The sequence below is a fragment of the Salvia miltiorrhiza genome, chromosome 4, assembly GCF_028751815.1.
Source record: "Salvia miltiorrhiza cultivar Shanhuang (shh) chromosome 4, IMPLAD_Smil_shh, whole genome shotgun sequence".
NCBI classification, from domain to species: domain Eukaryota; kingdom Viridiplantae; phylum Streptophyta; class Magnoliopsida; order Lamiales; family Lamiaceae; genus Salvia; species Salvia miltiorrhiza.
The window spans coordinates 45,389,978-45,406,413 of record NC_080390.1 but is presented as its reverse complement, the minus strand read 5'-3'; the positions used below and the strand labels follow the sequence as shown (position 1 = coordinate 45,406,413).

General features: G+C 31.6%; 1 protein-coding gene across 2 annotated transcripts; it reads right to left on the bottom strand.

Annotated features, from left to right (window-relative positions):
* Window positions 1-391: 391 nt before the first annotated feature.
* LOC131023732 (phytoene synthase 2, chloroplastic) lies at window positions 392-4,314 on the bottom strand. Of its 2 annotated transcripts, none has more exons than XM_057953294.1 (7): window positions 4,019-4,314; window positions 2,891-3,584; window positions 2,758-2,808; window positions 1,787-1,959; window positions 1,127-1,362; window positions 771-963; window positions 392-689 (listed from the first exon to the last, which is right to left on the bottom strand). In XM_057953294.1, the coding sequence occupies exons 2-7, from the start codon at window positions 3,372-3,374 to the stop codon at window positions 513-515; spliced, it is 1,314 nt and encodes a 437-aa protein (XP_057809277.1). In that variant the 5' UTR covers window positions 3,375-3,584; window positions 4,019-4,314; the 3' UTR covers window positions 392-512. The 2 variants fall into 2 exon arrangements, with proteins under 2 accessions (XP_057809277.1, XP_057809278.1); XM_057953295.1 differs by lacking the exon at window positions 4,019-4,314 and adding an exon at window positions 3,699-3,990.
* Between the last annotated feature and the right edge of the window lie 12,122 nt (window positions 4,315-16,436).

The window sequence follows — 16,436 nt, the reverse complement described above, 5'->3', positions numbered from 1 at the left end:
GCATGCCAAAATAAATAAATAAAAACTCTGCAAACAGTATTTGTTAGGCATATGCCTATAGCCTATATTATTAATTAGTAGTCAGATGCATATGTCTGTTCAGCGTATTAATAAAAACAGTTATGTCCAGATGATGCTATTTTATAATTGCGTACCTAACAGGTATGCTAATTGTCTTAAAAAAAAAACATTGTCATTAATTGCTATGCATATGCATATTTATTAATATTAATTAAATTTGGAATACCGCCTACGTGTTTGGTTTTTAAGCAACGTAAATAAAAAATCAAGAAGCTTCTTCATTTCCAGAAAGAAACTTTGTTAACTGCTCGTTTTTGAATTTATATTTTACTGTGCAACTATTCAAAATTAGACAATAGACACAATGAAATTAAGGAAGCATTTTGTTATGTAATAAAAAGGGGGTGAAATATATTGTCAGCTACATTGCCATAATTTGCCATGTACATGATAATATATCTATAATGATGTATAATTGAGTTGATGATGGATCAAGCCTTTAGAAGAGAAGATGAGCTTCTTGGAGGAACTAGGGACTTGGCATATGCAACTGGCAAAGCTAAAATCTTCTTTGGTTTGCCAACATAAGCCCTCCTTGTGAAGTTGTTGTAGTCGTTGGCTTCTATCTCGTCTAGGATCTGTCGGTACAGAAGCAACGACGCCCACACCTGCACCACCAGCACAACGCTTTAAAACACACCCTAACACGAGACGAGCTATGTTAAGTCAGTCGAGCTTAAAATACTTACCGGCCATCTGCTGGCGGAGCTCAGCTCTTTCACACCAATCTCTGCATCATCAAAGAATTTCCTCGCCCTCTTGATTTGCTTCTTCATGAAAATCCTCCATTTGTCAGTTACTTTCCCAGCAAATATGTCGTCCTCTGATAGCCCCGCCTGTGCCAACTCGTCCTGAGGCAGATAGATTCTTCCACGCCGTGCACTACACCAAACGAAAACACTGCATAAGAACCGATCTTCTTGCTAATTTTGTCTCACGACTCACATGCCAATGTATATGTACTAATAGAATACAGTTGAACTACAAATCAATACATAGATTATAGTGACATAATGTGTATAATAAGTTTCAAATAAATACTTACTCTTCTCCAACATCCCTGAGAATATTGGTCAACTGATTAGCAAGCCCTAACTCCAAAGCAGCATTGTACACACTCTCTGTCGTAGCCTGGGACTCGGGTGCTATGCCCATAATCGGCACACTCATCAATCCTACAGTACCAGCCACGTAATAACAGTAGAGATATAACTCATCGAAGTTCTTGTATCTCGACTTCCACAGGTCCATTCTCATTCCCTCAATCATATCCCTGAATGGCTGCAGTCAGGGTATATGGATATTAACATACACACACGACAGCAAACGGCTAAATGCACGAAAGGACTTGTAATCAAATTCTTTGGAGATAGTAATTCTCTCGGTTTCCATGAGTAAAGGAGGTCATCAATAAAAATGAATAATTTCTAGCATCTGGAAATAGTTAAAGCTCAATCAGTTGGCACGTCTGAAATGAAATAAATTTTCTTTTTCAAGCAAACATACGACGGTTTGTATGAAAACATTAAATGATATATATACCAATAATCTTAATAAGTTGAGAACAGTTCATGATTCGGTAGATGACAGTATGCATGAAGAGATAATATTATGTGTATGGAGTCTCTTTCCACAAAAACAATCAAGGAAATCAAAAGAGGTAGCGAAGACACACAAATACTGCCAAAGACCAAAGTGGTATAACCTGGATGTCCACAGGAAACCTTGAAACGGTATCTGCTAGAGCAGCATCGAGCATATCAAAAGGGCGCCCTCTAAAAATATCTTCCAGCCTCGCTTCCCACCTATCTAAGGCCATTGGGGTTATATGTGATGCATTTGGCCCATCAACAAGCTCATCTGTTCTCCTACACCAGACTGCATAATATACAAACGACAACAGCCAGGTGAGACAACAAGAAATGATATGCAAGCCAAATCTTTGAGTTGGAAAAGACAACATGGATCTTTTTAAGAGATCCATGTTCAGCTACAACAGTTTTATTACTCTAATTAGTCAAATAGATTTTCAGATTAATCAACTTACAAATCCTAAGTTAAAGAAAGAACCTCATACTCAACCATGGCCAACCGGTAAGGGGTTAATGCCTAAGGCCAAAGGTCTCGGGTCGAGTCCCCTGTGGCGCGGCCTTTAAATTTCTTTATTTAATACTGTTAATTTATAAAAAAAAAAAAAAGATATTCAGGTTTCAGATATTTTCTGAACTTTGTATGTCAAAGGTCAAAGTGAACTTTGTATCTCAAAGGTCAAGGAAGCCGCCACAACAGAAATAGGCTTGCAGTCAACACTAATTATTCTGTTAACAAACTTTTTGGAACTTGCAATAGTGACTAATTAAGGAATCAGCAATCTATTAACTGTTGCTTGAACATTGAAAAGGATTACTCCTCATAGATATGGTGCCAATAATGAATGAATATAATAACTTGTTTTACTTCTGATCATTCCAATGGTGTAGCTAGTTGAAAATGAAGGGCGAGAGCTGCAGTACAATTATCATAATTGATATCAGATAGGCATGGAACAATCACAAGCAAATATCAATCAATTGAAGGCCAAATAAACCAATCAAAGTGACGAAACAATTCAAGTCCATCCATAATAAGATCTGATACAAGATGGCTTAGTAGTTAGTACACGAGACAAGATGTTACCGTATATCGCCCAGATTGCTCTTCGCCTCTCTGGGGTCATTAACAGTGTACCTATCAAAGAAGCAGATATATAATTAGGTGTTGTTACTTTAATCAGTTCTTGTGAAACAGGGAATAAATAAAGAGGTCTAACCAAGGTAAAATGTCTTGGCATATTCAGCACATACTTCTCGACACCGATCATAAGCTTCACTTAACAAACCAAGAGATCCCGGAAGCACAATATCCGGCTTCACATCCAAATCCTCGTCAGGTTTCAACTGCCTCTTAACCAAGGCTGCCTGCTTCAAAACCACATCATAGACCTTCTGCTCGGATGTTAAGGCAATTTCCCCTGCTGGAGTAGCTACCATACTCGATGTGAGAGAGAGTCTACCTCCATTCTCCATGCTCGAACCCCCCAAGCAGGCATACCTCAAATCTGCATTCATAGAGCTATAGCTCTGCCTTTTCTTCCTACCCTTGTTTAGGCTGCCACCGATAATCACATTTTTGCACCGAGAACTATACCTAAACGAATCAAGAATCGGGTTTCCATCCCGAACTTGCTCCATGAACCCGACTCCATGAAACACCTCAGAGTTGGGAGAAACCACCCACAACATAGCAACAGACATGCTTCAACTACAAATTCTTGATTCTGAACTTTCTATAAAGTATCTTATCTCCTTAACTAAATAAGATTCACCAACCACTAAAATCTACCCAGCTTCAAAAGCTAATCAGTTGGCTTCTGATGCAGTCCTACCAGAAAATGAAGAAACCAGCTCCAAATTCAGGCAGGGACTCACTTCTTGACAGCAATTCGAAATCTGTTGTAAAGGTTTCTGCAAAAGAAACCAATCACACAATCAGCATTTACAACAGTTGGAAACAACAACATTAGCTCCATTAAAATCCCATTAAAGAAAAGGCATTTTCCCATTAACAACAGCACCTACCAGAACAAGAAACAGAAAAATACGCCTCAGAAACAACTCAAAATAAAATAAGCCAAAAATCACCATGCGTCAGTCAAGCTTATATATGTAATGGGCTACGAGCACTTTCTATATTTAGTCAACTGAACTACAATAACCTATTTTTATGCTGTCCATACACGTAAAAAGGTTATCTTCATATCGCAAATATTCAATTTTTTTAAACACGCAACACTAAGTATAACCAGATAAAATGGAAAGCATCATAGTAATAAACAGTACACAAATAAAAAATAAAAAATAAAAAACAAGAACAGCGACCTGAAATCATGAAAACAAACCTTTTAAATATTGTTGAAAACAAGGTTAAGCCACTGAAAGAAGAGAATTTGTCAAAACGCGGCTCTATACTCTTCCAGAAGTTCAACAAAGCACTCGTCAGTAATTCTTGTAAATTTATAGAGCAATAATTTGAATGATGGGCATTTTTCTCGCTGAGACGATGACTTAAAATTGAGTGATTCATATTCGTTGCTGTAAATCTCGAGCCATTTTAATGAGTGCGAAAGATTCATAGCTGTACATTGGAGCTTTTTCCCAAGTGGGTCCCACTTCTGTTTGTGACCCGTTTCGTTTGGTACCAAGAACCGGGTATCTTGTTTTCTTTCTAAACTAGATTCCATGGCATGTACTGTATCATAACCGTGTTTATTTCTTTGGTTTTAATATTACTAAATAGGTTAATTATAGTATTTACCCATTTTTAAAGATAAATAAAAAATAAAAAATTATTCATTATAAAATTACTTTTGAACTTAAAAGGACAAAGTTGCTCTTACCTAATAATTTTGAAACTTCAACTCGCTATTCTATATTACTCGAATCACGAACTTGCTCGATTAATGAAAATCACTTTGCTCAACATGCTCAATCAATTCAAGTTGACGGTCGACCATTAATGATAAATGTATTAGAGCATTCACTACAGAGAGTTAAAGTGGGTTCTTAAATGTGGTCCCCGCCATTTAAAAGTTCACTCTCCACTATGGGAGAGCCTCACCCCAACTCTTAAATTTTGATTTTCATTTAGTATTTATTTTTAATATTTGTTTTCAATTAATATAAATTTCATTAAAATTAAAAATTACTTCAATTTAAAAAAGCATAAAAAAACTACAATCTATGATAGATTGTTGCGTTTCTTGATATCTCCTACCAATTTGAAGTGGTGAGCCAACTCGTCGGATTTCATACCAGATGTATTTTTACCCATGATGATGCCGTCCGCGAGGTTGCGTTGGGCTTGGGAGAAGATGCTCATAACCTTGACACTGTTCTCCATGGCCTCGAGAGCTCGAGTTTGCTCGTCGGACGACTCCGCCTTTTTCTTGTCATTGTCTTTCTTCGCCGCCTTTGGCCCTTGGGGCCTTGTGGACACACTTTGCTCGTTATAGGTGGTTGTATAGCGACCATACGAGCCCTTGGAACGTTTGGAGGAGTGGACATTCTCGCCAATCCTCGTGAATTTTTTACATTCGCGAAGCACAAGCCACGCATGTGGGTACTTAAATATGGGTACTTATATATAGTACAATGCTCGAAAGTGTACATTTGTAAAGCTCGAATAGTAATTTGATCATCGCTCATGCCGGAGCCTAATGCTTCCGACACTTGTCGTAGATTGCTTCCCACAACTTCACTTCCTTTTGCACGCGTTGAAATTGAGACTTTATTTGTTTCACGTCGCGTACAATTGTGCCTTGGGGCTTGTATTTCATGCATGTGGTGATCTTCTAGAACTTGTCATGTTTTCTGTGTCGAGATTGTTGTTGTTGTGCCCAGTATTAGAAGATGATTTTAGGCCATCATTTGTTAGTCACATATTTACCCAAACATTGTCCTTAACGAAAAAATTATCCTTTGTTATCTACTTTAAGCTTATTTAGCTTTTATTCTTTAGTCGAATGATAAGGGTGATGTAGTATATGAAAATCTTGATGTGGTAATTTTTGTTAGTGAGTTGTAGAAAAGAAGGGATATTTTGTGTTGCTATGCACTCTTATAAGCTTTGAAAAAAAAAGTGTGAAGTCGAGTGTATATTGAGAAATTTGTTAGAAAATCTACTTTGTTTGTTGAAAATAAGTGGAGAGCATAAAAGAGTGTTTAGTTCTATTTTGTGATGTCTAAATCCCTTTAGTTGTGTTGATTATGGTGGCATAGTTGGGAGGAAGATGAAATTTATTCCATACTTGATTTGTGAAGTTATAAGGTTGATGTTCTTGAATTATTTTTAGTCATTTAGCCTACATTTCCATACCTTAACCAATGTCCCTACATTATAACCCAAAATAAAGACCTATTTGATCTTAGTCTTGGCACACTTTTAGCGATGAAGATGGTAGACGATTGACAAGCCTTATGGTAAGAGATCTGCATTGCATTGAATTCGATGAGAGCATACACGTCTCATTCTATCAATTGAGAGTTGAGCGATACACATTCTTTAGAGAGTCAATTGTTGGATGTCAAGGTTGATTTTTCTTTAAATCGTGTTTATTGGTGATTCTTGTGTTTAATTGTCGAGAGCTTGAGGGAATCTTTTTATTTATTTTTTGGAGGCATTGATGATCTAGATTTCTTACCCATTCGTATTATTGATTGTGTTCTTCTCATTATTTGAGGACGAACAATGGCTTAAGTTTGGGGGAGTTGATAACACTCATGTTTTCATGGTTATGATGTCAATTTTATAGGAAATTGAGTGTTGGATGATTATTTTGTGTTTATATTGCTTTATGTTGTGAAAAATGATACTTGTTCATACTTTGATGAATTTTACAAAAATCTTGAGTCTGAATTTAGATTAGTGGTCCTAATGAAAGTTGTAGATCATCACGATACGAGTTCGTAGGCGCAAACGGTTCACAAATCCGAGTTCGGACGAGAAAGATATTACTGAAATAATAAAGTTGCGCGCAGCAGTGAATAGTGCCGACGGGAATTTCCGAATTTTCGGGATTTTCGAATTTTATCAGTATTTTCGAGCTCTGTACTGTATTTTTCCCCTGTGCCTATATATATAGGTCATTTTGCTGACCTATTAGACACTTCTTTTTACCTCTCTCTTCATCTATTTTCATATTTTTCTGTTTTAGACTTAGAATTTTACAGTTTTCATAAATTATATTTCTTTTCCTGCAAGATTGAAGACTTCAACATTCAAGCTGTTATTCAGATTTCTTTCCAGGTTTTATCAATTTCATTTATTTTTATTGCTTTCTTATTTATTATGTCTTTTATTTATTTCCTAATGTCTAGCTAGTTTTCTTTTCTGTTCTAGAGTTTGTAAATAACTAATTAAATTTATGCGATTGATTTGTTGATACATTTTTGCCTTCCAGTTTCTGATTCATAATTCCTGGTACTTGATTTCTTGTGAATTATTTGGCCAATAATTTCAATTTGTACATATTCGGTTTGAGACCTAACGGAAATAACTGTTTAGCGGATTAAGGAATGTATGATATGATTTAACCTTGAGACCTAACGGAGATAGGTGGATCATATGGAGCTATTTCTAGGAGCTTTTGGGAATTAGTAGATTTTCTTAAGACCTAACGGAGATAGATAATTTACTAATCTACTGTCATTGATGCTTTAACGAGAGTAATTGATTAAATTAGTGATCTCTCATCATAGCTGGATTATCTGGTAAATAGAATTAATAGATTGATTGTGTGAATTTGGTTAATGAATTTACTTCCCTAGGATCAGTCGTTTTATCATTTGATTTTATACCTGAATTTTATTTGTTGTGTTTTAAGAATAGATTTTGTTAAAACATTTTCTCTGTTTGCTTTGCCTGAATATTACTAGAGTTTTCTTAGGATTATTTAGAGTGATTTGTTATTTTAGTCCTCGTGGATACGATACTCTGCTTGCTATTTATGTGCTATAATTACACTGTTCTAGTTGCAGTTTTGTCGTTAATAAAATAGTGATCAGTGTGTATATATATAAGACCCAGACACGTATGATGCTCATATATAGGAACCATATTTTAAATGGTTCTTAAAATATAAAATATGAACCATTTTCAGTGATTAGATCATCAAGATCTACAGTTCATTCATCACATTGTTGGATGAATTCATGGCCATGATTTCGAATTCTATAGATAGCAAAAATTTAATTTTCGCAATTCATATATTTATACAGTGAATTCATACATGTTCTACACATAATTCATACATTTACATACGATTTCTCTAAGATTAAATCTCAATCATTAGATTATGGGTAGATTAATGATGTAGATCTATTCCTATTTTATACTTTAAAAGTTGTTTTTACCCTAGCCCTCCCCTATATATATGAAATACGAAAATATATCGTATCCTACATGGCGTCGTATAATCACTAAATTCTAATTTTCTCAATTCACATTCATTCTAATATTTTTTTTTTCCAAATTTCTAATTAATCTCAACCTCTAATCAAACTCCACCCAATAAAAAATCTATATAAACATTTATATATACATTGATATGATAAATATAATTTATAATTGTTATCACAATAAATAAACAATTAAGATTTTCTAATTGAGTTTTTTCATTGTTATTTAATTATTTCATCTTATTGTAAGTTTAAATATATTTTATGATAACAACTAAATTTTCTTTTCACTTCCAGAAAATGGAATTCTGTATAAGTGTTTGTTTTGCTATGACAATAAACAAGAGTTAGAGACAATCTCTTTTAAATATAGTGTTATACCTAACGAAACATGTGTTTGATCATGGACAATTGTACGTGCCAATCTAACAAATCACTAGAAAAGAGGTTGAAAGATTTCAGTATCTGATGAGAGTACGCATGACACAATAACATGGTATATGATGAAATTTCCGATAGATTATGAGGTTATTTCGAATTTAATAATTTATTCAGACTTTGTAAGTTGAAGTCATTATTGATATATATATATATATATATATATATATATATATATATATATATATATATACATAGGGGAAGGCTAAAATAAGAATGCCTCTTAAAATATAAATTAGGAACCATTTTCAGCCCTTAGATCATCAAGATCTACGGTTGATTCATCATCTTGTTGGATAAATTCATGGTCCTGAGTTCGAATCCCAAAGGTAGCAAAAAATTATTTTTCGCAATTCATACCTTTATACAGTTTATTCATGCGTGTTATACATAAAATTCATGCATTTTTGCTGGTTCGTAATTCTTAAAATAAGGGTGGTTTATTGAATAACCGCCCCCTATATATATATATATATATATATATTTCAGTGACTGGTTGCAGCTACGTATATCTAATTTAGGTAAATTTCAAATACATGTTGATGTTTCTCTTTCAAAATTTTGTAGGTCAATACTATATATGCTTAGATATGCATTTCATAAAAAAATATAATTTATGCTAATTTCTAATAGATGTTACAATTTTTTATTTTAAAACTATTTCATTCAGTACTTTATTTTAGTGAAATGAAATTCATAAATCAAAAATTGCATTAAATAATTTTACAAATTTATATAATAATAAATTTCCATCAAATTTTCGACGACTGCTTACTAATTTAAAATATATTTATGACTCAACCCATAGTTTAGACATGTGAATAATATTTACCCTATTTTTTAATACCTTCTACTCGGACAACTATTTTAGTAAAATCTTGACCGCCATTTTTGTTATATCGATGGTTAAGTATTTGTTCTTATCTATATAATATATAAAAGAGGAGTTTTTCCCTCCATCTTTTCCCTCTCTTTTTCTCTCTCTTCTTCCATCAATTTTTTCACTCTTTTTTTCTTTTAGTTTTTCATAATTTAATTATTTTGTAAATATTATCAAATTTAATTCATGATTTTTTTTCAATATGCATCTTAAATTTAATACTATTGTATAAAAACATCAAAAATAAATTTAAAATGAATAAGTTATGAAAATTTTAAACTATTTTATTTTCTCTCTCTTTTCATTAAAATTTTATAACTTTTTATTTATGTTTGTATATGAAAATATTTATTATGACATGTAACTCTATAATAATAATGTGTAAATGCTAATTTTTGTTATTGAATAATTTTTATTACATTTATACAAAGTTGTTAATATAATTTTTAAATTCAAGATTTTATTGTATAATTGACGTGAATTATTTTATTTTATTTTTAAAATATATTTTTATATTTATTTAAATATATCGTTAATTTCGATGTTCGTCGTGCATCGCACGAATGGACATTCTAGTTTTTCACATAAAGGAGAGTTTTTACAATAATGCACCCCCTTCAGGGTTTTGGTAGAAATTTTTTCTCTTGTAGGGACTAGTAACAATGGTTTTTTTTTTTTTTTTATGAATTATATCATTCGTCCACAAATATTGTAATATTATTATTATTTATAATATTTTTAAAAATTATCTTTTATATTTTAAATTTTATCCACACTCAATATTTATAAAAAAAATTCACTCAACTTTGATCCCTTTTTTCCATTTAATACATACTTTTCAATTATTTATTAAAATGCGCGTCCTCAAATTAGTATTACAATTTTCATAGATAAAAGAAGTATAATTGCACAAAAAAATTAATACTATATTTTAAGAAACCTATAATAATTTCCCATCCTGGAGGAATGTTTTTTAAATGATATATTTCATACGTAGGGGATGGGGTTATTTGGTACTCCCTCCGTCCACGAAAGAACTTCCTATCTTTCCTTTTGGGACGTCCATAAAAGAACTTCCTATCTATTTTTGAACTATACCACATCACCTATAATTCTCTTACTTTTCACTTTTCACAACTCTCAATGTTAATTATAACACATTTTCATTACTCTCAATACACTCAACTATCTTTTATTCACTCTCAATACACTAAACAATATTTTTTCTTAAAACACGTGTCACTTCCTCCTATGAAGTTCTTTCATGGACGGAAGAATATTAAATTGCCTTCTATAATTCATGTCATCACTATTAATTTTATATATATATATATATATATATATATATATATATATATATATATATATATATATATATATAAGGCAAACCGTCATTAACATACGCATCAGCGCCATATATGACATTACTTATGAAATAAATACTACTCCATTTTACTATAAGTGAACTAGAGTGACACAATTTACCGGTGTACTATTATGCATATTTTCACCTAGAATGATATATAAATATCAACGACAAAAATTATTTAAGTAGAGTTATATTAGAAAATTTCAACGTACTCTAAACAAAGATATAGACCAATCGAGGTATAGTTTTGAAAATGAATAACAAATAATACTCTTTCCATCTCATTAAAAATTATTTATATTTTATTTTAGATTGTCTCATTAAGTGGCTTGTCTATAAATGATAAAATTGAACTCATAGAAAAATATAGGCCCTATTATTACTTTTAGGGGTGTAATCGAATCAAGCAGAATCGAATAGTGGTGTGCTCAAGTTTGGTTTGTTTAGTATCGAATCGAATTCCAAACTTTACCTACCGAATACTTTGAGGCTCACGAGCAGTTCACGAGCCTAATCGAGCCTATACGAACTTTCTAAATTTATATTTATATTCAAAATATTGATTATTTTATTCAAAATAATAAATATATTAATTATTTTCTTATAACAAACAAAATTAATTAGAGATTTAATACAATTATTATTAATTTTAGTGGATAAATATAAGTTGTATCTACTAATAATTTATATTTTTCAAGCTGAATCACTTGACGAACATGTTCACGAGCTAACGAGACGAATACTACTAAGCCCAAGTTTGATTTGTTTATTTATCGAGCTTCTCTAAACGAATTTGAACGAATTTTTTTCAAGCCGAACTCCGAATAGTTCGCGAGCGGCTTGGTTTGTTTCTAGCCCTAATTACTTTTTATCAATTCACACATTCTCTTTATTTTATGTGTAATAAAACAATTCATCACTTTTAATGAGAGTGAGAGAATAATAGAAAAGCATTGAATGGAGCATGAAAGAGTGAAAAGTGGAAACATACTGATATGGGATGATGGAAGAGTAATTTGAGTGGCAATAATATGGACCTAATGGTAAAATATGATCTTAACTTTCAGGATTTTTAGAAAAAATGACTATATGTTACGAAATTTAAAAATGAGGACTAAATTTTTTTTTTTATATTTATACTCATATTTCGGACCCAAAATCAATTATTCGGACTTTTGGTGCCACCTAAAGCCCGTTCCTGACGTGGCCGTGTCATGTCAACTTTTTGACAATTTTTTTTTTTTTTTTTTTTTGTTGTAGTATTATTTTTTAAGAGGTTGGAGATGACGAGCACGATGATAGCAGATTTTGAAAGTCTAATATATTTGTTTTGATGCTGTTAAAAGGTGCTTCAAGTTTTCCAATAATATGTTTTAGAATTGGGTAGGTGAGTCGACCCGACCGACACGTGTGACGAAAACCCCCAATGACGGAAAGATAGCCTTATCAAATGCAAATGCCGTAGTGCTGAGACGGCGTACGTGTCACTAGCTTAGTGGCTGCCATGTAATTTCATGCATATCCCACAATGCTTTGAGTGGACGACATGGGCCCCACTGCTTCGACCCTTTTGGAAATTTTGCTGTATATTATCCACAGTTCCACACAAACACAATGCATGTTATTTGTTTTTCTATATTTAAGATTCAATCAAAGTCTATTTCATTTATTTATACTCTTTCCCCTAACTAGATAGAAAGAAAAAAAAATGATTTGTTTCTTATTGTTATAACCCACACAATACATGGTTATTTAATTTTTTATTTTTAAGATTCAATCAAAGTGTTTTTGATTTATTTCTACACTTTCACAACTCAATAGAAAGAAAACAATAATTTATTTCTTATTGTTATACTTTTAATACTATAAGTTTCGTAACAGTACGAATATGCATCAGTAAGTAACACAGTGTCTTATAATAAAAATGTTTTAAAAAACATCAATATTAGAAATCGTAAAAATTAATATTAAGATAATTTTTCATGCATTAAAATAGAAAAAAAAATTAAAAATTCAAAAATTGCAACGGTTGTTTCAGTGTTTCGAATGGTCAAGGTTATGGAGTCTTCTCCCAAACCCAACACGACCTCGCGGACGGCATCATCTTGGATAATGAAGCTTCCGATATGAAACCCGACCAGTTGGCGTTTCACTTGAACAATATGGAAAAAAATCAAGAAACGCAATGATCTCCCATAAATTGTAGGTTTTTTTTATGTTTTTTTTAATTTGAAGTAATATAGGACTTTATTTTTATTGTAATGCAATTTTAATTTTCAATCAATGTAGTGTTAAATTTTAATTTCAATGAAATTTATTTTATTAAATATAGTATTAAAATTAATTGAAAACAAACATAAAAAATAAAGATAAAATAAAATATAAATTTTAAGAGTCAAGGTGTTGGTTCTCCAATATGGGGAAATGGTAGAGACAACTTTTAAGAGATAACCTTGTCTCTCTAATGCGGATGCTCTAATGACTCATAATTTATAATTCACAATAAAAAAATACTTATGTTTGTTGAAAACATCGTGAGTTTATAATGTACTAACGTCTGAAATACATGGTAACATGTATTTAGTTTATCTAACTATTATATAAAGAGATATATTTGGAGTGCTCTCCATTATTTTCTATCTTATGTGGCACTCTCATAATTTAATATTTGCTTCACTCTCAAATCTACACTATATGACATTTTTACATTTATTTTAATCTATCCCACATTGAATTTATACCAAACTTAATCAATTCATAACCGAAATAAAAGGGCTCAATCTCCATGAATACTGTTGAAATGAGATTTTATTGTCAAAAGAGAAAAACCTACTTAATTCTTGAAAGCGCAGGTGCATACTAAGAGCCAAACTTCATTAAAACCTTCGTCTGGAAAACCCAAAAGGAAAAACCAGAAGAAGGAAAAAATAGTGCTCGTCTAGTAACAATAACCAACGGAAGGAAAAAGCACGAGCAGAAATGAGGTTTCTTCGGGAGCTCTGGCCTAACCATTTGATCACTATTTTCTTAGCAACAAAAACTGCAACTAACACAGTGTAATTGTAACAAATAAACAGCAATCGATGATCGTATCCACAGAGACTGATAATTGAAATCACCCTAAATAATCCTAACAAGAACTCTAACAATATTCAGGCAACCAAAAATATGATGGATAAATGAAAACTAAACTCAAGACAAAGCAAATAAAAGTCAAATAAAAATTCATAAAATTAAACAACTGATCCTAAGGATGTAAATTCATTAATCAAATTCACATAATCAACTTATTAATCCTAATTACCAGTTTAATCCAGTATCAAGAAAATATACTAACTCCCAAAAGCTCACAAGAATAGCTCCCTATGATCCACCTATCTCCGCTAGGTCTCAAGGTTAAAATCATATCATACAATCTTGAATCCGTTAAATAATTATCTCCGCCAGGTTTCAAACTGAATAACTAGACATGCAAATTATTGATCAGATAATTCACACGAAATCAAGCACCAGAAATTATGAATCTAAAAAAACTAGAAGGCAAAAAGGTATCAACAAATCAATCACATAAATCTAATTAACTATTCACAAACTCAAGAATTAGAAAGAAAGAAAAAAAAAACTAGCTAGACATCAGGAAATAAATCAAAGACATAATAAATAAGAAAGCAAAAATAAATAAAATTGATAAAAGCCGGAAAAAAAATCTTAATAACAGCTTGAATGTTGAAATCTTCAATCTTGCAGGAAAATAAATCTAATCTATAAAAGCAATAAATTTTTAATTCTAAAAGAAAGAAAATATGGAAAAGAGGTGAAGAGAGGTGAAAAGAGGTCTAATAGGTCAGGAAAATGACCTATATAAAGGCACAGGGGAGAAATACAGTGCAGATTGAAATTACTGATAAAGCCCAAAAACCCGCAAAAACGCGGACAAAACAGCGTGTTCGGCGACCAGAACGGCTAAAATCGGCGCTCGCTGTTTTTTTACTATTGCACGCGACTTTCTTGTTTCGGTCATATCTCCTTCATTCGAACTCCGATTTGCGATTCGCTTGCGCTCGAGAACTCGTATCGAGATGATATACAATCTTTATTTCAGACTATTCTTCCAAATTCAGCTTAAATATTTCTGTAAATTCCATCAAAGTTCGAGCAAAGAGTATCATATTTCACAAGATAAAATAATATAAGCACAAAATAACCATTCAACACTCAATTTCCTATAAAATTAATATCATATAAACATTAAAAACCGTGAAAACATGAGTGTTATCACCATTGCCCCCAAGAAACCCCGGCTCAAACCAACAAACACACAAACCACCCCCACAAAAATAAAGAGGCCACAAAGTAAGAAAAAAAGAAGACTTGACGCCGAAAGAGAGATGACCGCGAGGGCCAATCTCCATTAATACATTAGCTCATCTATCTTTCCCAAGTTGATATTCTATTAAATTTAATCATGGGAAAATCTAGATAAAGAAATACTTAAAATATGTATTTCAAATAAATAAATTTTCACATTTTTTTTTATAATTGCAATAGTTTTTCACATTAAATTTATATTAAAATTTATAATTCAAAGTCTAAAAAAAGTGTAATTAGATTTCAATATTTGCAAACTTAAATAAAAGTATAGATGTTTTTGAAATCAACAGGTTATTCAATTGAATTTGGTCATATAAAATAAATAAAATAATACTTAAATGTATTTTAAAATAAACAAGTTATTCAATTTAATTTGGTCATATAAAATAAAGAAAATGATACTATATGAAATAAATAAATTCTTCAATTTAATTTGATCATGTAAAATAATTTGAAATAAATTTTCATTCCTGCATTAATTTCATAATGATATATCTAAATAAAAGCCTTAATCTCTATTCATATATTAGCTTATCATTGTTGCCACTTTGATATTTTATCATTCCTGCATTGATCTAAATTGAACTTCATCATGAAAAAAAAACGTAAATAAAAGGTTACTTTTAAGATACATTGAAAATAAATTAATAGATTCTTCAATTGAATTTGATCATGAAAAATAATTTCAAATAAATTATCATTTCCAAATTGATCTATCATATTCTCATATATATTGAATCTATATTAAATCTCACAATTCAAAATTTAAATAAAATGATTATTAAACTTTACCATTTGAAAATCTAAATAAAATGATACTTAACTTTGAATGTATTTGAAATAAATAGTGTTGGGTCCCGGAGGGTTGACTGAACAGGTGTATGGGGGAGGAATACACATGTAGGCTATTTTTGTCGAATCGAAAACTCACAAACCAAACTTCAGTTGTAAAGTGCTTGAAGACTGATACTGATACTGAAATAACTTCAGTATTTTGATTTCAGTCAAGCACAGAGCTTTAACTGATATCCACGTAAGGCTTCAGTCTAGAGTTTGTGAAACAGAGTAGAGTTACTAATCTTACTGACTATCAATTGATTGATCAGTTAGACTAATAACTCAGCAGCGAAAATTTAAACTTAATTCAAATAGCCTTTAGAAAGAGTTCGCCACTTAATAAAATCCTTAGTCACACTTTTCAGTTAAACCAGTTCAGTTGTAAAATAAGTTTAGCGCAGATAAGGAATAACTGAAAGCAGATAAAGAACACAAGAATTTTTACGTGGTTCAGAAAATAAATTCC

Bases quoted from the DNA above. Each gene is read 5' to 3' on its own strand.
- LOC131023732 (XM_057953294.1), bottom strand. From the start codon at position 3,374: ATGTCTGTTGCTATGTTGTGGGTGGTTTCTCCCAACTCTGAGGTGTTT. The intron at 1,960-2,757 runs GTAACATCTTGT...TATATTATGCAG, and splicing joins AGCAATCTGGGCGATATACG to TCTGGTGTAGGAGAACAGAT. The intron at 1,363-1,786 runs GTTATACCACTT...CCCTGACTGCAG, and splicing joins GGTTTCCTGTGGACATCCAG to CCATTCAGGGATATGATTGA.